Source organism: Talpa occidentalis, unplaced genomic scaffold, assembly GCF_014898055.3.
Source record: "Talpa occidentalis isolate TD23 unplaced genomic scaffold, MPIMG_talOcc4v2.1 talOcc4.17, whole genome shotgun sequence".
Classification (NCBI taxonomy): domain Eukaryota; kingdom Metazoa; phylum Chordata; class Mammalia; order Eulipotyphla; family Talpidae; genus Talpa; species Talpa occidentalis.
Genome location: NW_023601754.1, coordinates 43,340,849 through 43,366,343, shown reverse-complemented (window position 1 = coordinate 43,366,343; position 25,495 = coordinate 43,340,849). Strand labels below are relative to the sequence as shown.

The 25,495-nt window shown below is 41.7% G+C and overlaps 2 protein-coding genes and 1 long non-coding RNA gene across 4 annotated transcripts; 2 read left to right on the top strand and 1 right to left on the bottom strand.

Moving 5' to 3' along the window:
- The first annotated feature begins 2,515 nt into the window (after positions 1-2,515).
- On the top strand, positions 2,516-5,342 carry LOC129146088 (uncharacterized). Of its 2 annotated transcripts, none has more exons than XR_008552532.1 (3): positions 2,516-2,760; positions 3,519-3,641; positions 5,306-5,342. It is a non-coding gene; the product is annotated as an uncharacterized LOC129146088 (long non-coding RNA). The 2 variants fall into 2 exon arrangements; XR_008552531.1 differs by having other exon boundaries at positions 2,516-2,846.
- An 8-nt stretch (positions 5,343-5,350) lies between these two features.
- On the top strand, positions 5,351-18,801 carry ZNF283 (zinc finger protein 283). The gene is made up of 3 exons (XM_054697230.1): positions 5,351-5,393; positions 7,788-7,914; positions 11,436-18,801. Exons 1-3 carry the CDS (start codon positions 5,385-5,387, stop codon positions 13,319-13,321), a joined length of 2,022 nt encoding a protein of 673 aa, XP_054553205.1. The 5' UTR covers positions 5,351-5,384; the 3' UTR covers positions 13,322-18,801.
- A 196-nt stretch (positions 18,802-18,997) lies between these two features.
- On the bottom strand, positions 18,998-20,303 carry ZNF404 (zinc finger protein 404). Its single transcript, XM_037515526.2, is given in 2 exon segments — positions 18,998-19,052; positions 19,054-20,303. Coding segments are annotated over 2 exon segments (1,305 nt in total).
- Between the last annotated feature and the right edge of the window lie 5,192 nt (positions 20,304-25,495).

The following is a 25,495-nucleotide window of genomic DNA, read 5'->3' as shown; positions in this document are numbered from 1 at the left end:
CCGCGCTTCTGACTGTACCCAGTGCTTATATAAATAAATAAATAAATCTTTAAAAAAAATAAATTTCTATGAATGGAATCATACCGTTTATATATATATTTCTATGACTCTTTGCTCATCATATTTATTAGTTTCAGTAATTTTCACTGCTGCTTACTACTCCACTCTATAGGCCATCTAAGTATCCATTCTTTTGATGGACGTGTTTTGCTTCAAGATTTGTTTGTGATTGCAATGATATTCGTGAAAGCAGTGCCTCTGAATATGATGATGGAGAAGTGTTTTAAGGACTTTTAACTGTGATGAAACCAACTGGAGTGAAAAAAGGGAATTTTGGAGGAGAAACAAAAAAAGACCAGGAAAAACCCATCTCTTTTTCAGAGTTAGGGAATTCTTTTAAAATTGTAATAGAAAAGGAATTTTATTGTCTTCCCTTAAACTGTATTAATTAACTGTTCATCTATTTATGCCATTTCAGATGGGGGAAAAATCAGAAGGCACTACAAAATTTAGGTTCAAAAGTGCCAGCTGTAATAGAGAAATTGTTGCTGATGCCAAAGGGTCCTTGTCTAGCTTCCTTTGATTCTAAATTCTGAAAGAGCCAAAAACAAGATTGAATATTTATTGTGGATCACACAATTGGAGAAGGGTAGCAACTGCTCTGAATCACTGAGAACTGGAGCAGGACATAGGTTGATCACCAGGCCAAGGAAGAATGGTATTGGCTGGCTGGAGTTTTACCGGGTTAACTCAATTTACAAACAAGGACCAGGTTAAAACAAGGATCAGATTAACTCAATAAAATAAACAAGGACCAAGTTGCAGTCTCCTATAACAAAACCAGGCCTGGCTAGGAAATGGAAATCTTGGTTGTTTTTTTTTAAAGATTTATTTATTCATGCATACAAGAACCCGGTTACAGGCCAGATGGATGGGAGGGTGAGAGGTTTCACCAGAGACAGAGCAGGGCACAGTACAGGCAGACTGAATGAAATATACTGTTTAGGGGAGCAGCGGGAGAAACAGGAGAGGTCTACTGCACCATGGGAGTATGTCCCCAGCTGGCCAGCAGGGATTGAACCCGCACTGCAGAGGCTGCAGACAGCTGCACAGCGCTGCACTCAACCACCTGCGCCACCAGGGAGGACCAGAAACCTTGTTTTGTATATTTAAAATACAACGATGTAATTATGTATTTTAGAAATAGGATAAACAGCATTCTGACGTATCAACATAGTCTCAAATAGTCCTTGTCTTGCCCCACCTATAAACTAGTATATATGATTTTTTAATTCTGGTCTCTGCTCTAATTTACTTGCCTCTACCAGTGGGAAGTAGACTATTTCCTTAGTCTAGGGCTTTCAAAGTTATCTGCTCATGCTCCCTTAATATCACAAAAGAACGGAAACCTCAGTCATTCCGAAGCTGGATGTTACTTTTTGATTTCTTCTTTCTTCTTAAAAAATTATGCTGATAGCATTCTTTCCCATAAAGCATCACTAATTCATTCCAGACTATCTAAATCGTTTGGCAGATACGTTGCAAATTTTTTTCTGCATCTTAAATGTTATGGTCCAAGAATATGTACTAACACAATTCTATTTTTTTTAACACAATTCTATTTTGTAGATTATGAAAGCCCTAGCTCTCACTCACTATCACAGCAGTCACAATTTCCCAAGAAAATATAGTGGTTTAGTAGACAGCCAAACTAACACATGCCAGGCTAGGCAACACTGCACTGTTTTTCTTTTTTTTTTTTTCTCTCATTTAGTATTTTATTTATTTATTTTTTTGATACATTCTAATCTTTTTTTTATAATAAATTTTATTTTTATATTCCCCATACAATTTCAACCCCCCCATTTTGACCCCAATCCCTCCCCTCCCTCCACCCACCCCCCCAAAAGTGTCTCTGGTTCATAGATTTTTGTTGATTTTGATTTTCACTTTCTTATAGTTATTCATTTTCCTGGTCCCTTATTTAAGTTTTCTAGATTCCTGCTATGAGTGAGACCATCCGGTATTTTTCTTTTTCTTTTTGGCTTATTTCGCTGAGCATGATCCCTTCCAGCGCCATCCATGTTGCTGCAAATTGCATGTGTTTATCTTTTTTGAATGCTGAGTAATATTCCATGGTACATATGTACCACATCTTCTTGATCCAGTCATCTATTTTTGGGCATTTGGGCTGTTTCCAAAGCTTAGCTATTGTAAATAGTGCTGCTATAAACATAGGGGTGCAGGTGTTCTTTGGAATTGATGTTTCTGTGTCCTTTGGGTAAATACCTAGGAACACTGCACTGTTTTTCAATCCAAAGACAACCGGGTTCTCACAAGCCAAGAACTAAGTAGCTCCAGCAAAGACTAGCTAGCCTGGTCAGTGTCGGGGAAGGCGCGTGGTGCCTCGGCTGTGGACTACATTTCCCAGAAACCTCTGGTCCAGAAATTTTCCGGGTGGGCGGAGGCCTAGCTCTGAGGCGTTTCCGGCGCTTATTTCCCATAAGCCCCTGGGCCCAAACAGTCCCCCAGCGCTGGGTGCCTTTCGGGTGTCCTCAGGGGTTTGGCAGCTGCCGGGGGAGCTGGTGTCCTGAGGAAGTAATTGGCGCCGGGTGAGACTGGGGGTGCTCAGCGCCCTTCACCGCAGCCGAAGCAGAACCAGCAGTGGAGGGCGGAGGTGACACCCCGAAACGCTGGAGGTTGGAGGCCCGGGTCGTAGACCGGACGCGTCGTGTCCGCAGCTTTGAGCTGAGCAGGACGGTGTGTGACCGGTGGCGCGGCAGCCCCGGGCTGTGTCTCCCAGCGTGACCCCGTGTGCGGCTGGGAATGTGTGACGGGATGTTGGGGTGCGTGGCCTTGCGGTTTTGCTTTGACCGTGTGTGCTCTGGGCTCCCCGAGGGGCTGCCGAGGGCTTGGAAGAGAGGCCTGTGTTAAGCTCTAGGGTGTACGTTTCAAACAAGAAGTCACAGCTCCCTGGTGGTGCAAGGGGTTGAGCACTGCCCTATGAAGCTCGCCGCAGCCTCTGCAGCACGAGTTCGATCCCAGGCTGGCCAGGGAGCAACCCACAATGCCAGGCAGATCTCTCCTGTCTCGCCCGCTGCTCCCCTCAGCTGTGTATTTCGGTCAGTCTGCCTGTTCTGTTCCCCACTCTGTCTCTGGTGAATCCTCTCACCCCCAGCACCTCTGATCTGTACCCCAGTTCTTGTATGCATAAATAAATAAATTTAAAAAAAAAAGAAGAAGAAGGCACAGGGTTAGTGTTGGGGTAAGTTTTACGACTGGGAGTGTCCTGGTGACAGGATTCTCCTTCGTGATGGGGAAATGCCAGGGGTAGGATTCCTAGAAGGGGAGCTTCTAGGGGCCAACGATCTTTTTCCGAGCCACTGCAGTCAGATCTCTCTCCCCAGGAACTGCTGTCAACTTAGAGATGGATTCCATCCTAACTCTAATTTCCATTTGATTATGTATGGATGAAGGCGTATATGTCCCTATAAACTGTTTTGTTTTTTCTTTTTTAGTTAAGTCAGTCTGTGCTGCAATGTCTGGTGAATCCTTTTCCCCATGCTGCGTGCTGCCACATCTCAAAGAAAGACCCTGACCCTGAGAAGAAGGATTGTTGCATGATTAGAAACCCACGTCAGGTGAGTTTCTTTCTTTTTTATATATATACAGTTATTTTTGTCTTTTGATTATGAGGATCTTTGTTTTCCTTGACCTGAAGTGCCTTGACACATAGTAGCGTCTAAGTTGTTAAGAAATGGTGGTAGAGGGCCTCCCCGGTGGCGCAGTGGTTGAGCGCTGGGTTGCGAAGCTGCCCGTGACTTCTGCGGCGCCGGTTTGATCCCCGGCTGCTCACCGGCCACCAGAGGAGGGTCCCACATGGCGCGCAGACCTCTCTTGCCGTCCGCTGCTCTCCTCAGCAGTGTACTGTGGTCCTTCTGCCTGCTCTGCTCCCTGCTCTGGCTCTGGTGAATTCTCTCACCCTCCTGCACTTCTGACTGTACCCAGTGCATGTATAAACAAAACAAACAAACAAACAAACAAATAAAAAAAAAAAAAGAAAAAAGAAATGGTGGTAGATAGAATTACTGTGGTGACCATTTTGCCATGTCTACCAATCTCAAGTCACTGTTATACACCTGAAACTGAAATAAAACTCTATGCCACAATGATTATATGAAATATGTTATATACATCATTAAAAAACAGAGAAGTAGAATCAAGACTTTGTCAACCTATCTATGATACTTCTTGGGGAATTTCAGCCCAATTTTTCTAGGCAGGACATGAGCAAATGCAGAGGTAATAGAATACATGGCCAAGGTTACACAATTTTGTGTACTTTATAATTGCAGAATACCTAAAGAAAAAGAATATTGTGGTCATAGTAAGAAGATGAATGTTATATATAAATGTATAACTTTCCAAAAATGTTTATCTGTTGATATCTGATTGTCAGTCATTCTGTATTGATATATACTTGTACTTTACAAAATGTTTTTATATTATACATTCTGTAAACTTTATTTTTTATTTTATTTTTAAAAAATTTATTTATGCATACAAGAGCTGGGGTACAGGCCAGAGGTGTGGGCATTGAGAGGATTCACCAGAAACAGATTGGGAAACAGGCAGATTGACCGAAGTACACTGCCAAGGGGAGCAGCAGGTGAGCCAGGAGTGGTCTGCTGTGCCATGTGGGTTGCTCCCTGGCCGGCCAAGGGATCGAACTCGTGCTGTAGAGGCTGCCGACAGCTTCATACGTTGCGTCTTAACACCTTCTGCCACCAGGGAGGCCCTAAGCTGTTTATTTAATTGACAGTATATTTTGATTATTTCCCCTATCTTGCATTAGCCAGCCTCATAGTGTTCCATTGCATGAATGTTCTGAATACTAAGAAGTTAGCTTTAGAGGCTCAGGCAATTGCTTGCACAGTTCTTCGTACATCTTGTTTGTTCTTATGTCTTGACCAACTTTCTTCAGTTCTGAGCCCATGAAGAACACTCTAGCTTGAGCCACATGACTCCTCAGCCCTGAGAGGTGGGAATGGAGAGAACAGGATCTGATCTGAACAGGACTGAGTAGTCCAATCTCAGGTCCCTATTGGCATCCCCAGAATGAGGCACTGGCAGAAACCTACCTGCCAAAGGGCTTTGGGGTTTAGGGTGAAAGTTTAGATTCTGTTAATAGTGTGGGAGGTGTGGTGGAGAAGCAGGAATGGAGAAGATAAAAGCTTCTGTTAGCTTAAGTCAAGACAGGATCACTTACATACACCTGGTCTAAAACTTCATTTTCCCTCCTCAGCTCTGGCTTTTCTGGATTCTGTACTTCACCAGTAGAGGAACCCCATGGAGTATTAATTAATCCTTGCAATTCTAAAACCATGACTGAGGTAAGTTGGTTCTGCTTAAAATACTGTTATTTATAGGTCATTTGAATTTTTCCCTTAATTATCTTAAAACTCTCTACTACCTAACGGAATCCTGTCCTTAAACTCTCTTCTCAGTTCCTTCTTTTCCAGTGAAGGGAGGTGTCAGATAGCCCAGTGTCTTGTTTTTTTTCCAATCTGTCATTATACTCATGAACACATTATTCAACATCTTCTCTGTGCTTAGTCTTTTATCAAGAACTGTGATTGAGCAGTGAAGGAAGAGTCTTTTGAGAGTAAAAATTGAGCTTCCATCAAAGAATAACTCAAGGAAAATATATATAGTTAATAACTGGCACCCTATAGACATCTTAGAAAACCTTTACTAGATTATACATTGTACTAAGGGAAAATCTTTGTACAGTCAGGAAAACCAATAGTAGATTGACTTCTTCTAACAAAGGCACAAATAGGAGGGCCTCCCTGGTGGCACAAGGGGTTGAGTGCAGCGCTGTGAAGCTATTTGCAGCCTCTGCAGCGCAAGTTCAATCCCCGGCCAGGAGCAACCCACATGGCACAACAGACCTCTCCTGTCTCGCCCACTGCTCCCCTCACTAGTGTACTTCAGTCCATCTGCCTGTTCTGTTCCCCACTCTGTCTCTGGTGAATCCTCTCACCCTCCCGTGCCTCTGACCTGTACCCCAGTTCTTATATAAAAATAAATAAATCTTAAAAAAAAAAAAAGCCACAAACAGGAGTCAGAAGAAAAGGAGGGAGAGAATAAAGATAGCAGACACTTCACAAACAACAGTTTCTCTTTTTCACACTAAGCTGCTGATTGGCAGATAACAATGAAAGAAGCCAGTCAGGATACCCTGACCTCAGACAGCTGGTGGTCCCCCAGGAAAAGAGTCTCACTTGTACCTCCTGGGCTGTTGAGCTCTGCCTTGTCATCCATGGCAGGCTGTCTTGGGGTGTGCCTTTTGTTTTCACCCCTACCTTCCTTTTTCAGGGCTCCAACATTTTACTTATCAGAATTTCTCATTTCCATACCAAGCCTGGGGTGTGATGAGTTAGTCATGAGGGTCTCACCGGACCACACAGGAAAGTTTGGAACTTCACATATCCTGTTTTCCCAAAGAGATAAGATGGAATTTGGGATTGCTTGGTTGTTGGAGACCCCCCCGAACCTGCAGTGGTGAGACAAGAGGGTTGTTGAGGTAGTGACTGGAACACTGGTCAGCATGGGCCAGAAAGCTGGCCTTCCTTGTATCAGCAAAGCTAAGTCTGAGACAGAAACAAGCTTAGGGTAGAGAACAGAGCAACCTAATAATGCAAAATCTTGGCGGTGAATGTGTGCCAGAATAATGCTGAATACTAAGAAATAAAAGAATGAATCATAGAATTGTGACCAACCTAGAGGATTCACCAGAGACAGAGCAGGGAACAGAACAGGCAGACTGACCAAGATATACTGCTGAGGGGAGCAGCGGGCGAGATAGGAGAGGTCTGCTGTGCCATGTGAGTTGCTCCCTGGCCGGCCGGGAATCGAACTCGTGCTGTAGAGGTTGCGGACCGCTTCATCGAGTGGTGCTTAACCCCTTGTGCCACCAGGGAGGCCCTTATGATGGAATCTTTTTTTTAAAAAAAGATTATTTATACAAGAATGGGGTATAGGCCAGATGTGCAGGCGGGTGAGAGGAGTCACCAGAGACAGAGTGGTGAACAGAACAGGCAAACTGATGAAATACACTGCTGAGGGGAGCAGCAGGCGAGACAGGAGAGGTCTGCTTTGCCATGTGGGATTCTCACTGGCAGGCCGGGATCAGTCCCGCGCTGCAGAGGCTGCGGACAGCTTCACAGTGCGGTACTCAACCGCCTAAGCCTCCAGAAAGGCCCCCTTATGATATAATCTTAGCAGGATATTTCCTTGAAGCATAACAATAATATTTAATAGAAATCATTTTTCTAGCACATTTGGAAAAAAGTTTTCATGCATTTTTTCCCTTATGCTTAAAGGGAAAAGATGGTGTAGCCTTCACAGTTACAAAGACTTTACAGGATAGCCACATAGCAAGTTATATGTTTGTAGATTCATCCTCTTCCCCTCACTCTATTGTTATTTACTAGAGGAGAAACTAAAATTATATTATATAACAAACAGTCTGGATAGCAGAGTTATCTCAGAGTATCAAGGAAATTTTTTCCTGCTGTTGACAGTATTCTTCTGGACAGAGAGATGCCCTGCATTAGTCGCACTCATTTCCTTCCTTATCACAGGCTTCCTTCCTACTTGCTTGTTATATTTTCCTCTTGCAATTTGTTCTTCATAGTCCTCTTTTGTTCCTCTTGGAAATATTTTCTTCAGTTCTTCAATGTCTTTATTTCCACAAGTAATGTGTGAATTTTTGGTTTTAGGGGTTGGTGACATTCAGGGATGTGGCCATCGACTTCTCTCAAGAGGAGTGGGAATGCCTGGCTCCTGCTCAGAGGGACTTATATGTGGATGTGATGTTGGAGAACTATAGTAACTTGGTCTCCCTGGGTAAGGTCACTCGCCTGAAGTAATTTAGAATTTCCTCTCTTCAGCATTCCATCTCCACAGCGTCATCTCCATAGTGTCATCTTTGAAGAAAACTGGTGCATTTCTTCTCCCCATTCTCAAAGGAATGTTTTGATATTTGTTGGTTTAGAAATGGGTTCACTAAGTGCTTTGATCTTCTGTTCCCTCAGTGGGCTGACTCCTCCAGCCCTTCCTGCAGTTGCCTCTTCTTTTTTTTTTTTTTTTTTTTTTTTTTTTAATAGAGGCATGTTTTTTATTTATTTATTTGCTCGTTTGTTTGTTTTGTTTTGTTTACACATGCACTGGGTACAGTCAGAAGCACGGGAGGGTGAGAGAATCCACCAGAGCCAGAGAGGGGAGCAGAGCAGGCAGAAGGACCGAAGTACACTGCTGAGGGGAGCAGCGGGCGGCAGGAGAGGTCTGCGCGCCATGTGGGACCCTCCTCCGGTGCCCGGGGAGCAGCCGGGGATCGAACCGGCGCTGCAGAGGCTGCGGGCAGCTTCGCAACCCAGCGCTCAACCTCTGCGCTACCGGGGAGGCCCAGTTGCCTCTTCTTTAATGATTTAAAAGCTGGATTGGCATCGTGGGGCATTTATTTCATAAGCATTGTCACAGAAACCAGATTTCATGTTGTGTTTACTGTCAACATTTCTGTAGATGATTGGTGTCCTTGCTACTCAAATTATGCTTCTTGCTTCAGGAACTATAGAGAGCCAGAAATTAGAGAGGGTGATGACAGGACCCAGATAAGTGGTTTTGTTGGTTTGAGGGAGGAATGTTGATTGTTTTCTCAGTGATCAGAAACCATGATTTGGTTTATATGGGTTTTTGAAATTTTAGAATTGTTATTGTTAAGTATTACACGAATACCTAACATCAGTTTCTTTGAGGGCTTCTTAGAAGTGCAGCATGTCAGTTCCTGCCCCAGACCTGCAAAACAGTCTACATTTACACAAGATCCCCAGGGGATTTTTAATGCTCATTAAGAGAGAATTGCTTGGGCCTCCCTGGTAGCCTAGGGGTTATGTCTTAGCACTGTCACCATGAAGACTGCCTGAGTTTGATCCCTGGCCGGGGAGCTAATCCACATATGGGGCAACAGACCTCTCCTGTATTGTCCACTGCTCCCCTCAGTGTATTTCAATAAATCTGGCTGCTCTACTCCCCACTCTGTCTATGGTGAATTCTCTCACCCCCTGCACCTCTCCTACATCCCAGTTCTTCTACGCAAAAATTAAAAAAAAAAAAAAAATTGTTATTTCCTGGGCCACTTGCAGGGAATACAGCTAAAAACAGGGTCCCAGCATACAGATTCCTTTTTGGTATAATTTGGATAGGTTATTCTGGGGGGGGCAGGGATGGAGGCAGGTTGAAGCTGGAGGGCGGACCAAACATGCATGCACACCCCGGGCGGGCCAGGTTAGGCCTCCAGTGTGGCTGTGCAGCAGCTGGAAGACAGAGACACCAGAGCACGCAGCACCACAGGGCCTTCCAGACCCAAGACTGCAGCTAATATGGGAGCTGAAGGGCAAAGGGAGCCCCTCTTGAAGGGACTGACCAAACCAGCCTCATTTGCCAGCAATCATCCTCAGACCTCAGGACTATTGCCAGGCTTTCCCTAGATGGGAATGTCGATCCCCTTTATATATCATGGGCAAATTGCTACACCTTCTGAAAATTTGTCTCAGCTATCTACTCATTCATTCTCAAATATTTATTGGGATCATATGTGCCATACTGGGAAACAGTTCTGCAGCAAAGAATCATCATCATCAACATCACAATAGCACTAGTAGCAGCGACTACTATGAACAGACTGTCCCCTATATGCCAAGTACTCTCTCAGCACTTTACACTGGTTATTGATACCCCAGCCCTCAAAAGATAAGAATTTTGTGTGTTTTTAAGATGAAGACCCTGGGGTTCAGGTCATCGAAGACTCCCCAACTGGGAAATGACAAGCCTCATCTGCCCAAGCCTAAACTCGGCCCCAAATCACACTGGCCGCCCAGGCTGCTTTCGCCCTGTGCTACCCCTGTGGCTTGCCCTAGGCCCTGCCACACTTTGCAAACACCGCTTTGGTAACCTCTGCCCCACCATATGAGTGGAGCATGTGGCTGCACCCTGAAACCTGACAAGACAGACAGGGCACATGGCTGCAGGCGACACTCTTTTTTTTTTTTAAATAGGATGATGTTTACTTTTTTTTTTTTAAAGATTTATTTATTTATTTATACAAGCACTGGGTACAGTCAGAAGCGCGGGAGGGTGAGAGAATTCACCAGAGCCAGAGCAGGGAGCAGAGCAGGCAGAAGGACCGAAGATCTGGCATTGTGGGGCCTCCCCGGTGGCACAGTGGTTGAGCACTGGGCTGCGAAGCTGCCTGCAGCCTCTGCAGTGCTGGTTCGATCCCCGGCCTCTGGCAAGGGTCCCACATGGCGCGCAGACCTCTCCTGCTGCACCCGCTGCTCCCCTCAGCAGTGTACTTCATCAGTCTGCCTGTTCTGGTCCCCACTCTGGCTCTGGTGAATTCTCTCACCCTCCCGCGCTTCTGACTGTACCCAGTGCTTGTATGAATAAATAAATAAATAAATCTTAAAAAAACAAAAATGTTTAAAAAAAAGATCTGGTACTGTGGTTTGTGTGTTTTCTTTTTCAGTCTTTTTTCTCTTTGTGCTTCAGTTTGGGTTTTCTGGTTGTAGAATTTCCACTTGGTTCAATTTAAGAGTTTCCATTTATCTGCTGAAATTTCCCATCTGTTCATTGTCCATATTTTCTTCCAGATTCTGTCATACATAATTGTTTAATGACCTTCTCTGCTGATTCCAACACTTAATCTGTTCTCTCTTTTTTGACTTTTTTATGTATGTGATTATAGGTCATATTTTCCCCATTTCTCAGCTACCATAAATTTTTATTTGTGGGAGACACTGGGAATAAAAGAACAATAAAGAATGGAAGTTTAATTAGCTTTAATTAATTTTCACTTCTTGTTAAGCTTTAGTTTTAGTTAGCTTTAGTTGGTTTTATTTCACTTCTTGTTTGAACTCCAGCAGAGCTTTGGAACTTAATAACTGCTTTAACCACAGAATTTTATTTGTTTTGTAGCCCAATACCAATTATTAAGAAAAGATTACTTAATGGTTTTAGTTTTGAACTTGGGGATTTTCCAGATTCCAGTTTATCATACTAAGCTACGTAGTTGTTAAAAGTTGAGCACACCTGGGCACATAACAGTTGATTGATGGAAGGGCACAGTTTGCAGTAAGGGACCATCTACATGGGAACATAAGGGACTTGTTAAAGTGATCTCTATAGAATTTTCTAGAAAACTGTCAAATCAGAACATTGAGATTACAAGAACTGAAAAATCAGAGGCTTGATGCTTGCACGTGAGTTTATTCAGTCTCCTAACCCAGCTCGTTTTTAATATGTATTATTTCCAGTTTGTTATTTATTTCTACTATAAAGGTTTTGTTTGTTTTCTGCTAATGGAAATAAAGTATTTGATTTTCTTTCAGATTTGGAGTCAACATATGAGACTAAACATACATTTTCAGAAAACGACATTTTTGAAATAAATTTTTCCCAATGGGAGATAAAAGAAAGAAGTAAAATCCTTGGCCTTGAGGCATCCATTTTCAAAAATAATTGGAAGTGCAAAAGCAAATTGGAGGGACTTAAGGGACATCAAGAGGGGTACTTCAGTCAAATGATAATCAGTTGTGGAAAAATGCCCACTTATAGAAGTAAATCACTTACAGCACATCAAAGAATTCACACTAGAGAGAAGCCCTATGTTTGTAAGAAATGCGGGAAGGCTTGTAGTCATGGCTCAAAACTTGTTCAACATGAGAGAACTCATACAGCTAAGAAACACTTTGAATGTAAAGATTGTGGGAAGCAGTTTTTTAGTGCCTATCAGCTCACTGTGCACCAAAGATTTCATACAGGTGAGAAACCGTATGAGTGTAAGGAATGTGGGAAAACCTTTAGTTGGGGATCAAGTCTTGTTAAACATGAGAGAATCCACACTGGTGAGAAACCCTATGAATGTAAGGAATGTGGCAAGGCCTTCAGTCGTGGCTATCACCTTACTCAACATCAGAAAATCCATATTGGTGTGAAATCTTATGAATGTAAAGAATGTGGGAAGGCCTTTTTTTGGAGCTCCAGCCTTGCTAAACATGAGATAATTCATACAGGTGAGAAACCCTATACATGTAAAGAGTGTGGGAAAGCCTTCAGTCGTGGCTATCAACTTACTCAGCATCAGAAAATCCATACTGGTAAGAAACCTTATGAATGTAAGATATGTGGAAAAGCTTTTTGCTGGGGCTATCAACTTACTCGACATCAGATATTTCATACTGGCAAGAAACCTTACGAATGCAAGGAGTGTGGGAAGACCTTTAATTGTGGCTCAAGTCTTATTCAACACGAACGAATTCACACTGGCGAGAAACCCTATGAGTGTAAAGAATGCGGGAAAGCCTTCAGTCGTGGCTATCACCTTACTCAGCATCAGAAAATCCATACGGGTGAAAAACCTTTTGAATGTAAAGAATGTGGAAAGGCCTTTAGTTGGGGTTCAAGTCTTGTTAAACATGAGAGAGTCCATACTGGTGAGAAATCCTATGAATTTAAAGAATGTGGGAAAGCTTTTGGTAGTGGCCATCAACTTACTCGACATCAGATATTTCATACGGGTGAGAAGCCCTATGAATGTAAAGAATGTGGAAAAGCCTTTAATTGTGGTTCAAGTCTTGTTCAGCATGAGAGAATCCACACTGGCGAGAAACCCTACAAGTGTAAAGAATGCGGGAAAGCCTTCAGTCGTGGCTATCACCTTACTCAGCATCAGAAAATCCATACAGGTGAAAAACCTTTTGAATGTAAAGACTGTGGGAAGACCTTCAGTTGGGGTTCAAGTCTTGTTAAACACGAGAGAGTCCATACTGGTGAGAAATCCTATGGATGTAAAGAATGTGGGAAGGCCTTCAGTCATGGCTATCACCTTGTGCAACACCAGAAAATCCATACTGGTGAGAAACCTTTTAAATGTAAGAAATGTGAGAAGACCTTTAGTTGGGGTTCAAGCCTCATTAAACACGAGAGAGTCCATTCTGGTGAGAAATCCTATGGATGTGAAGAATGTGGGGAGTTCTTTGGTAGTGGCTATCAGCTTAATGTTCATCAGAGATTTCATACTGATGAGAAACCTTATCAGTGTAAGGAATTTGGGACTGTGTTCAGTTGTGGCTCAGGTCTTGTTCAACATGAGAGAAGTCACAATAATGATAAACTCTGTAACTATAAAGAATGTGGCAAAGCCTTTATATGGACAGCTTACTCAAATGAGATTACTGATACTAGTGAAAGTTTATGATTGAAGAGAAGTGAAAACATTGTTTTTGTATATGGACAACTTGTTCACCACAATTCTTAGTCTTGAGAAGACTTATGAATGCAAAAAGCTTTCCTGTATAGGCAGTTTAGTTGATACCAGAAAATTCATATTATTGAGAAATCTCAAATTTTCAAAAAATAGGAAAAGGCCTTTCAATTTCTGTATGATCTTATTGAACATCAGTGTTACTGATATGAAACCATTTAAATGTAAGGAATATGTGAAGATCTTTATTCATGGTGCAAAGTCTGATAAACATCAGAGGATCTATACTCATTAGAAACACTTATAGGAATGTGGTAAGGACCTAATTGTTTTTGCTCTGCACATTAGAGTTGCTGCTACTGGAATACAGATGAATATAAGGAATGTAGGGAGGCATGTAGACGTGGTAGAATTAATCCACATGAGAAACCCTTTGAATTAGATTGTAGGAAGGCCTTTAATTAAGTGCTGTTCAAACTCTTGTCCCGAGACTAGTGCCATCCATGAAATTGTTACCTGCCCACCATAAGAAAAGTGTGTGGAATCTTTTATAGCAATTTGATACTGCACATTATCATTTTATAAAAATATTAGTCTGTGAATGCTTAGAAATTAAAAACAAAGTTTTTCTTTGCCTAGAAATAATTTGAAAACCAGCACTCTTTAAAATATGAAACAAGTCACAATACGATTTAGTTAAAATATGAAATCCTTCACTTGTAATTTCTGATTAGGAGAATGTTCATATTATAGAATATTAGGCTGACAACAGAAGCAGAATATGCTTATTCCTATAAAAGCATAAGAAAATGCATATCATATGATGGCTTCATAATCATGTTCAATCAGGAGGCTGTCATGATTCCATGCTGGCATCAAAGCATGCTAATGTTGATGAAGTAATAAGTTTATACACATATTTGAATCCAATACTTTAATAGTTAACTAATTTCCAGAAATGTCAGTTTCATCAAAACTTCTGCATTGACAAGTACCTGTGGCTCACCCCGGTAATTATTTTAACCTGCACCTCCCCTCTGTGTCCTCTCAGTATAGACAGACCATCTGAGTCATCACCAGTCATTTGCCATATAGTGGCCAACAGCTTTGTTCCACCCAATTTTAATAATGAAGTGGAACACAGCAGGATATTTTTGAGTATTTTAATAGAATAAATCATTGCTGATCATTTAGTGTTTCACTCCTCCTGGGTACCATATTTGCATTTTAACTAGGAGGTGTGGACATGGTGCCTTATCCTAGCACTTCTGAAGTAGTGTCAAAAAACACCAGTACTTAATAGCACTTGAAACACAAGAATTCTCCAGTAAAAGAAGCATATGAAGCAATCTTTACTAAAGTCAATCTTAAGGAAAAACCAAAAGAGCACCTTTCAACTTATCTCATTGAAAAAAATGTTCAACTTTGTTAAGTCTGGTGTATCTCAAATCCTGGAAATCCTGATTCACATTACCAGTTACCATTTTAAGGATGTGAAACTATATTAGAAAATGCTGCTATACGTGGGTTTGGTCCCTGGCCTGCCAGGGAGCAGCACACATGGCACAGCAGACCTCTCCTGTCTCTTCGCTGCTCCCCTCAGCAGTGTGTTTCACTCGGTCGGTCTGTTCTGTTCCCCGCTCTGTCTCTGGTGAATCCTCTCACCCCCTGCATCTCTGGCCCATACCCCAGCTCTTGTAGGCATAGATAAATACGTGAATCTTTAAAAAGAAAAAAGAAAATGCAGCTATAACTAAAACTCTGAAGTTAAACCTCCTAGTCATTGAATCTGGTTTTTAGCGATGATGGAATGGCAGTTTGCGTCTTCTCTCCAATAGTGGCCTTCTGTTTTTTCTTATTTGTGAATAAAAATCTTTGTTGTATCTACTTAGGGATGGCTCCTGTGTTTGTCATATGCAACTTAATCTTTTCTTTTTTGCAAATATACAGTATTTAATTGGTTACTGTATGAATGGAAAGAATGTGAGAAGGCATTTAGTCGTAGCTATCGCCTCATCCAGTATAGGAAATCTATACTGGTGAGAAAAAGTGTGTGTGTGTGTGTGTGTGTGTGAGAGAGAGAGAGAGAGAGAAACCAATCAGTGCATGAAAGCAATCGTTTTGATGCACTGGTTGGTTTCATTTGCTACTATCTTTTTTTTTTTTAAAGATTTATTTATGTATACAAGAACTGGGGTACAGACCAGAGGTGTAGGGGTGACAGGATTCACCAGAGACAGAGTGGGGAGCAGAACAGGCAGATCTACTGAAATACACTGCTGAGGGGAGCAGCAGGCGAGACAGGAGAGGTCTACTGCACCATGTGGATAGCTCCCTGGCCTGCCAGGGATCGAACTTGTGCTGCAGAGGCTGCAGATTGCTTCACAGGTTGCTTCTTAACCCCTTATGCCACCAGGGAGGCCCTCATTTGCTACTATCTTATTTAGAATTTTTACATCTTTTGAGTGATATTATGTGATGTGCCTGTTTCAGTGTATTTTTGTTTTTGTATTTCAATTGCCTGTTCTTTTAAATTGCCTGACTGGTTGATTGGAGATCCTTAATCACTTTTCTAGTATAGTATGTTGATTTGTCTTGTCTTTGAATTTCTGCTTTTTTTAAGATTTATTTATTTATGCATACAAGAGATGGGGTGTAGGCCAGAGTTGTGGAGGGCAGTGAGAGGATTTACCAGAGACAGAGTGGGGAGCAGAACAGGTGGATTGACTGAATTACACTGCTGAGGGGAGACAGGAGAGGTCTGCTGCACCATGTTAGTTATCTTCCTGGTCAAGGATAGAATTCAGGCTGCAGTGGCTGCTGATAGTTTCATAGTGCTGAGACTTTTTTCCTGGTTGTTTTTTTTTCTAGATGCATTCATGTTTCCTATTTTACATTTAGAATTATGAAAAAAACATAGGAGACTAATTAGTGATCATGGGCATTTATCTTTTACACAGGTCACAAAGGTAACTGTAAAAGATCATAAGCTGCACTTTATTTTTAAAAACTTGAGAAATAGGTAAGTCAGAGACAGGGAGGATAACGTACATATTTCTGACAAAGGATTAGCATCTATTGTATCAAAAAGATTTTATCTGTGAATCATAAAAATACAAAGAGCACTATCTAAATGGATAAAAGTTGAACAGATATAGCAAAAGAGAAAATATATGTATGACCAATAAGCACATGGAAAGGTGGTCAGTATCATGTGGGAAATATTGATAAAACATGGATATTACTACATATCCACTAAAATGGTTAGCTTTAAAAAGACTCACTGTGGACAAGAATGTGAAGCAATTGAAATTCTCACATTGCTGATGGATGCTAAAATGGAGAAGTACTTTAGAAAATAATTTGACAGTTTCTGATACTCCATGACCCAGCGATTTTGCTCCTAGAAAAAGAAATGGAATAATATGGCCACAAGAAAATTGGTACAAGAAAAAAAGATTTAAGATACCAGAGCCAGTGTAATGTGGAGCAGTATCAAAAGATATAACGTGTGAGTTTTTGGAAGGAGGGAAAAATATTAAAGAAATAATGGCCAACATTTTCTGAAATTTGGTAAAAAGTCTAAGTGTACAGATTTCATAGGCTCAGAGAATCCCCAACAGGATTAACACAATGACAACGATATGAAAGCACATCATACTCAAAGTTTAAAATCTAAAGCACTAAGAAAATCTTGTAAGCACCCAGAGAAAACGGCCCATTACATCTGAGGAAACGTAATTCAATTTCTCCTCATAACCTGTGGAGGCCAGAAGTCAGTGCAATTATACAGCTATCTTTTCTTTTAAAAAGGCAAAACAAAACTCAGATTCTGTAGCAAGAAAAAAGTATTTTTCAAGAATAAAGGAATTTCAATCAGAGCAACTATCAAAATTCATCATCAGATGTGCACTTAAGAAATGTCAAATTAAGGGCCTCCCCGGTGGCGCAGCGGTTGAGCACTAGGCTGTGAAGCTGCCCGCAGCTTCTGCAGCGCTGGTTCGATCCCCGGCCTCTGGCGAGGGTTCCACATGGCGCGCAGACCTCTCCTGCAGTGCCCACTGCTCCCCTCAGCAGTGTACTTCGTCAGTCTGCCTGTTCTGTTCCCCACTCTGGCTCTGGTGAATCCTCTCACCCTCCCGCACTTCTGACTGTACCCAGTGCATATATAAATAAATAAATAAATCTTTTTAAAAAAATGTCAAATTAAGTTCTTCAAAGCAGAAGGAAACTGATACCAAATAGCAATATATATCATGGGGAAGGAATGAAGAGCATGAGAAAAGGTAAAAAAACAAAAGTTGAGGTTTTGTCTACATTTATTTAAAATACATAAGACTTTATATTTCCAAGTGAAGTGCCAATGTGACTTTCCATTAATTACTTATTAACTGCAAAGAAAAATATTTATCAGTACACTGGAAAGAGCTGGTGGTCAATATATGGAGATCAAGCCTCAATGCCACCTGATACTTGACAATATTATGTACATAATATTATCTATGAGGGAGTTTTGTCAAAATGTTTAATCTGAAACTTAGGCCTGTACACATAACCTCCAATTCACAAAAGAAAAAGACAGTAAGCCCCAAAATATAGAATTTGCTGTACTATATATTACTTCTGAGGCTTCAGTCTGAGTCACAGAAATGGTGGAGGATAAAATTTTTGACCAAATGATACCCAATAACTCATATCATTTAAAATGCATGAGCTTATTTTGTTCTTTTTTTTAAGCCATCATTTTGAAAAGACATTTTTTAAGCAACAGGAGAAATTTGTACACAGACTAAATATAGGAAATTATAGGGTTACTATTACTCTTCTTTAGTAACAGTGCTTCAGTGGTCACGTAGAAGATTCTCTTTCATTCTAGACATTGTTGATTTTTAAAAATCATAGTAAACTGGTATATGGAATATATATTTATATGCAGTAAGTATATTTGTGCATCTGTATGTATATATTTTTCATGAGTGATAGATCAGATATACTGAATTTAGTTGCAGAGCAAACCAAACTTCACTGTACCATTGTTTAATCTTTTATGTAAATTTGAAATCTTGGCAAACTTGTCCAAGTCCATATCTGTCTTTGGCTACCTTTGTTAGCCAAAACAAAGGTATTAATTTTTAATTTCTTGGTGTTAAATTCTAATTTTAACTGTAGGGAATGTGGTTTGCAAGTTATCTGTATTACAGAGCTTATTGTGAGAAAATTTCTTCAAATCACATAACAGCTATACTCTCAACATGCAATAAAGACATGGAGTTTTCTTCCATTTTGTTTTGTTTTTGTTTTTGTTTTTTTTCTGAAAATACTTAGGCACATGGGGGCAGGGAGCTCAGTCTTTCTTGGCATCTGCCTTCCTCATGGCAGCCAGGAGGTTGCTCAATTCCTCTCTCTTCTTCTTGGAGCCGATGTATGTCCCCAGCCTCTTCATGATAAATTTTAGGGCACACTGGTCCTTGGAGACCTTGAGCATCTTCATAAAAAATGGTAATATTTATTAAGCAAATACTAATGCCACATGTCCTTCCTAGGACTTATATTTTGCGTTAATTTATGTAATCTTTACCATAGCACCACTAGGTAATGCAGTGCTAATGGTAAAGGATGTGCCATAGCTAAAGGCTTTTTGACTCTCATTACATTAAGAGTTCCCCAGCATCAATGAAATCTTTGATGATGAGTAAGCTGATAGCAATGATTAAAGGCCTTCCCACTCCTTACACTGGTACAGTTTCACACCAGTATGAATTCTCTGATGTTGAGTAAGTCGATCACTATGATTAAAGACCTCATCACATTCTTTACATTTATAGGGTTTTTCACCAGTATGAATTCTCTTATGTTGAGAAAGACCTGAGATAGAACGAAAGGCCTTCTTACATTCTTTACATATATATGGTTTCAAACCAGTATGAATTGTCTGATGATAAATTAGTTGAGAATTAAGTCTAAAGGTTTTTCCACATTCCTTGCATTCATAGGGTTTCTCCCCAGCATGAATTGACTGATGTGTTTTAAGATCTCCAACACGACTGAAGGCTTTGCCACATTGTGTACATTCATGTGGTTTCAAATCAGTATGAATTATTTGATGTTGAATAAGGTATGAATGAAGCTTGAAAGTCTTCCCACATTCTTTGCATTTGTGTGGCTTCTCACCAGTGTGAATTCGCTGATGTTGTGTTAGTTGAGAGCCTCTACAGAAGGCCTTCCCACATTCCTTAAAATCATAGAGTTTCTCACTACTGTGAATTCTCTTATGTTTAAGAAGGCTTGAGCCCCTGCTGAAGGCCTTTCCACATTCTTCACATTCATGAGGCTTCTCACCAGTATGACTTCTCTGATGTTCAATAAGTAAATAGCCACGAACAAAGGCCTTTCCACATTGCTTACATTTATATGGCTTCTCACCAGAATGAATTTTCTTATGTTGATAAAGACTTGAGTGATGACCAAAGGCCTTCCCACATTCTTTACATAGATAAGGTTTCACACCATGATGAATTTTCTGGTGTGAACAAATATGTCGGTACAATCTAAAAGTTTCCCCACAATCCTGACATTCATAGGGTTTCAAACCAATATGAATTTTCTGATGTTCAGTGAGGTGAGAATGACGTCTAAAAGCCTTTCCACACTGCTTACATTCATAGGGTTTCACGCTAGTATGAATTATCTGATGTTGGATAAGTTGTGAATAAAACCTAAAGACCTTCTCACATCCATTACATTCATAGGGTTTCAAATTAGTGTGAAGTTTTTCATGTCTAATAAAATGTTGAACTATAAAGGCTTTTCCACATTTCTTACATTCATAAGGTCTCACACCATCATGGTTCCTCAGATGTTCAGTAAGTTGTGAATATTTTCTGAAGTCCTTCTTACATTCCCTTCATTCATATGATTTCTCTCTCTTGTGAATTCTCTGAGGTAGAGAGGATAATATATGTTTCCTAAGTAGCATTTGACTAAAACATCGCACTGTAGGTCTCTCTTGTTTCCAAGATTCACTTTTGCACAGTGAGTCATTTCTGAAAAGAAACCCCATAAGGTTGAAAGTTTTACTCATAGTCTTCCGAAGGCATGAATGTACTTCATAACTGCTTCTTCCTGAAGATAACTTATTGGTCTCCATAGTGAAATCAAAGTCTGGAAGAAAATGAGAACACAAGCAAATCCTATTTTCCTGTACTGGGAGTGATGGGGGAACTCCTGTAATAAAAACAGTGATAAATAGAAAAGCATATCCATTAGAACTTAAAGTTTCATAAATATCAAATACTGTCATGAAATTTTACTTTTTAAAAATTTATTCATTTATGTATACAAGAGCTGGGATGTAGGCCAGAGGCGTGGGGGTGGGTGGTGGTAAGAACATTCACCAGAGACAGAGTGGGGAACAGAACAAGCAAACTGAAGAAATACACTACTGAGGGGAGCAGCAGGTGAGACAGGAGAGGTCTACTGTGCCATGTCGGTAGCTCTCTGGCCAGGGATCAAGCTCCTGCTTCAGTAGCTGTGGATTGCTTTATATGCTGATGCTTGGGCCTCCCCGGTGGCGCAGCGGTTGAGCGCTGGGTTGCGAACCTGCCCGCAGCCTCTATGGCGCTGGTTCGATCCCCGGCTGCTCCCCGGCCACCGGAGGAGGGTCCCACATGGCGCGCAGACCTCTCCTGCCGCCCGCTGCTCCCCTCAGCAGTGTACTTCGGTCCTTCTGCCTGCTCTGCTCCCCGCTCTGGCTCTGGTGAATTCTCTCACCCTCCCGCGCTTCTGACTGTACCCAGTGCATGTGTAAACAAAACAAACAAACAAACAAATAAATAAATAAATAAACATGCCTCTATAAAAAAAAAAAAAAATATATATATATATATATATATATATATGCTGATGCTTAACCCCTTGTGCCACCACAGAGGCCCTCATGAAATTTTAAAAAGGCAAGAAGGGGGCCTCCCCAGTGGCGCAGCAGTTGAGCGCTGGGTTGCGAAGCTGCCCTCAGCCTCTGCAGTGCCGGTTGGATCCCCGGCCGTCCCCAGCCGCCGGGCGAGGGTCCCACATGGTGCGCAGACCTCTCCTGCAGAGCCTGCTGCTCCCCTCAGCAGTGTACTTCGGTCCTTCTGCCTGCTCTGCTCCCCGCTCTGGCTCTGGTGAATTCTCTCACCCTCCTGCACTTCTGACTGTACCCAGTGCTTGTATGAATAAATAAATTTAGAAAAAGGCAAGAAGAATATTATGAAAGTTCAGAATATTATGAAAGTTCTTGAGAATATAAAGTTTATGAGTAGGCAGAGAAAAACTCCTTAGTTCTCACATGTAGGTGTGGATCAGAATTACTAAGGGATCTTTTTACACTGCCTTTTAGATCTCCACTGAGCCTGAGTAAATCAGAATCTACATCATTTCAGAGAGACATCCTTACCCATTGAGACCAAATTAGTATAATTCTCCAACATCACATCTCTGTATAAATCCCTCTGATCTGAGTTTAGGCATCCCCATTCCTCTGGAGAGAAGTCTATGGCAACATCACTGAATGTCAGTGGCACCTGAAATTACAAACCCATGTAGTATTTGTAAATGCAAAGAAAAAAATTCTCAAGTTCAAAATGGAATTACATTAAAAGGACAACACATAAAAACAAGTTGGCTGAGGGGCCTCCCCGGTGGCGCAGTGGTTGAGCGCTGGGTTGCGAAGCTGCCCACAGCTTCTGCAGCGCTGGTCCATTGCCCGGCAGACCTCTCCTGCTGCCTGCTGCTCCCCTCAGCAGTGTACTTTGTCAGTCTGCCTGTTCTGCTCTCCGTTCTGGCTCTGGTAAATTCTTTCACTCTCCCGCACTTCTGACTATACCCAGTGCTTGTATAAATAAATAAAAAATAAAATCTTTTTTTTAAAAAAAAAAACAAGTTGGCTGAAATGACAAGATTATGACACAGACAAGGATAAATGAGCATATCTGAAGTACAGTGCCAAAGAATCTTGGGAATCCTACTGGAGCACACAAAATTTCCTTAAAAATAGGGAAAGGAAAATATCCAAATGTATTAAAATGAATAATCACTTTCCAAATTAAATAAAATAGTAAATATAAGCACTAGCTACTTTGTACCTATTAGTACAAGCAATTTCTTACACATCTCTTCAAAGAATATGTAAAAGAATTGGTCACACCTCCCCCAGAATTCTTCCACTTCAAATGGAATAATAGGGCTTGGATTCACCCTCCTGCATGAAATAACCAAATAACAACAACAAAAATCTATGAAACAAATTTTCAAGACAGCAAATATCAGGCAGTGAAAAACTGTGATCCCTAAGAGACAAGTAACAAAGGAAGTGAGCCCTGTGACAGCCCAGCTTATATCAGGGGAGAGCACCACCGCCCTATATTAGAAGAGCTAACATAAAAAGATTAACTATTTTGTTTTTTTTAAAGATTTATTTATTCATGCATACAAGAACCGGGTTATAGGCCAGATGTGCGGGAGGATGAGAGGAGTCACCAGAGACAGAGTGGGGAGAGAACAGGCAGACTGACTGAAATACACTGCTGAGGGGAGCAGCGGGCAAGACAGGAGAGGTCTGCCGCTCCATGTGGGTATCTCACTGGCCATACCTCACCAGCCGGGATGGAACCTGCACTGCAGAGGCTGCAGACAGCTCCACAGTGCTGCGCTCAACCACCTGCGCCACCAGGGAGGCCCCCATATATAGTCTTTCATGGTTTTTCTTTCTACAATTTTTCACTGAACTGTCCTGAATTAGAACCACTATAGAGGATGACCCAGAACAACATTCACTTAAGATCAGCAATTTCTCTCCCACTACAAAATAGACCTTTGTACCTTACTCATTTCTCAGTAATTCCTTCACCATATTCCTGATCTCTCTCTAGGCAGGTATCAACCCCATTTCTATGCAAAACAAAGTTTTTAAAAGCCTTGATCTCATCTCTTATTGAAACTGAGACCACAATTCCCCTTATCTGCTGCAGAGGCTGTTTTCCTCCATCATCCACATCATGGAACCATGAACCTGACAAGGGAAATTCCTTCAAGGTGCTTCAGTCTTTCACTGTCCCAGCGCTGCTTTTAAGACTCAACACAGAGGGCCTTCCTGGTGGTGCAAGGGGTTAAGATGCAACCTATGAAGCTATCCACAGCCAATGCAGCATGAATTCAACCCCGGCCAGGGAGCTACCCACATGGTGCAGCAGACCTCTCCTGACTCGCCTGCTGCTCCCCTCAGCAGTGTATTTCGGTTGGTCTGCCTGTTCTGTTCCCCACTCTGTTTCTGGTGAATCCTCTCACCCCCACCTCTGGCCTGTACCCCAGTTCTTGCATGCATAAATAAATAAATCTTTTTAAAAAAAACTGAACACAGAGATAGACGATGAATTAATTATTTGATAAGTGAAAATCAGCTTGAGAAAAAGAAGCAAATGAGGACACCATTCTCTGTTCTAGGAGAAATAGTTAAATAGGCTTAGAAATACAGCTTTCCTATATATGAGGTTTCAGGATAAAAAGTGAAATATGACATGAATTAATAACTGTATTTCAGGAAGGAGAATGATGCATTCACTTACCTGGGCCATGGTTTTAGAATTGCCAAGCCTCCTCAGGTTTCCTCTCCTAGAGAAGTTCAGTTGAGAGAAGCCAGAGCTGGGGAGGAAAAAGAGACCTTGAGACTTGGTGTATCCAAAAATTATTTAAGGTAAGTGAAGTTTTCTGTTTTCTCCCTTATTCCTGCTAGCCGCTGTTCTTGCCAACTCTCCCAAACCTATCAACAGGTCAGGAGATATGAAAAAATCCAAGCCCTTCCCCATATGTAGGAAAAAAGTCATACAAACAGGGATACAGAGGCACTCTTGCACCACAGTTGGATCCAGACACCCACACTGTCATATTTCTCATTCTGCTCACGTCAACTGTACCCCAACCTGGATCAGTCATACTGAGTAGATCCTCCCCCATACAGGTCTATGATCAGGTTCAAGACCAGGCCATAAACACAAACTGCACAACCTCACGGCCTTGGGATGAACCTGGGCTCTACCAGACAAAATGCAGAAAACAGGGCCTCTGCTGGTGGTGCAGCGGTTGAGCGCTGGGCTGCGAAGCTGCCCGCAGCCTCTGTAGCACCAGTTTGATCCCTGGCCACCGGTAAGGGTCCCACATGGCATGCAGACCTCTCCTGCCACACCTGCTGCTCCTCTCAGCAGTGTATTTCATCACTCTGCCTGCTCTGTTCCCTGCTCTGGCTCTGGTGAATTCTCTTACCCTCCCGCGCTTCTGACTGTACCCAGTGCTTATATAAATAAATAAATAAATCTTTAAAAAAATAATAATGCCCAAGAGTTGAACCTTTACAAAGCACGAAAGCTGCTTGCCTATGGGAAGCCTTTCCCTGAAGGCAGACTGTATGTCTGCCTAGATTTTCTTTCTCTAGGTTCATCAACCTAGATTTCCCTCTCAGGAGCCACTTTACTTTCTGGTAAGAATCACTGTCTGTGTCCCCCTGCTTCTAACCCACTGAGTACCTACTAGGGGGAGGATGCTCACTGAAGCTCTACAACACATAGAATTTTTGCGGCTTTCTATGTGATAGGTGCCCTATCTACATTAACTTGTTAAAATTTAAAGAGTAGAAAATATATCAGATAGTAATTAGAAGAATGCTGGTATCAGCCATCTTGTAAGATAAAATAGACTTGAATAGGGCCTCCCCGGTGGCGCAGCAGTTGAGCGCTGGGTTGCGAAGCTGCCTGCAGCCTCTGCGGCGCCAGTTCGATCCCCGGCTGCTCCCCGGCCACCGGAGGAGGGTCCCGCATGGCGCGCAGACCTCTCCTGCCGCCCGCTGCTCCCCTCAGCAGTGTGCTTTGGTCCTTCTGCCTACTCTGCTCCCCGCTCTGACTCTGGTGAATTCTCTCACCCTCCCGTGCTTCTGACTTTACCCAGTGCTTGTATAAATAAATAAAATAAAATAAAATAAATCTTTAAAAAAATAATAAAAAAATAGACTTGAATATAAGAAGTATAATAAAGGGAACTATATCCTATATCCCATAAGAATTTAAAGGTAGTCCTCCATTTATGTACCTAATAACCTAGCTTCAAATCATACAAAGCAAAAGTCAACAGAACTAAAATATA

Coding starts and splice junctions, on each gene's coding strand:
- ZNF283 (XM_054697230.1), top strand. Junction 7,915..11,435: donor TAGTAACTTGGTCTCCCTGG/GTAAGGTCACTC, acceptor ATGGAAATAAAG/TATTTGATTTTCTTTCAGAT.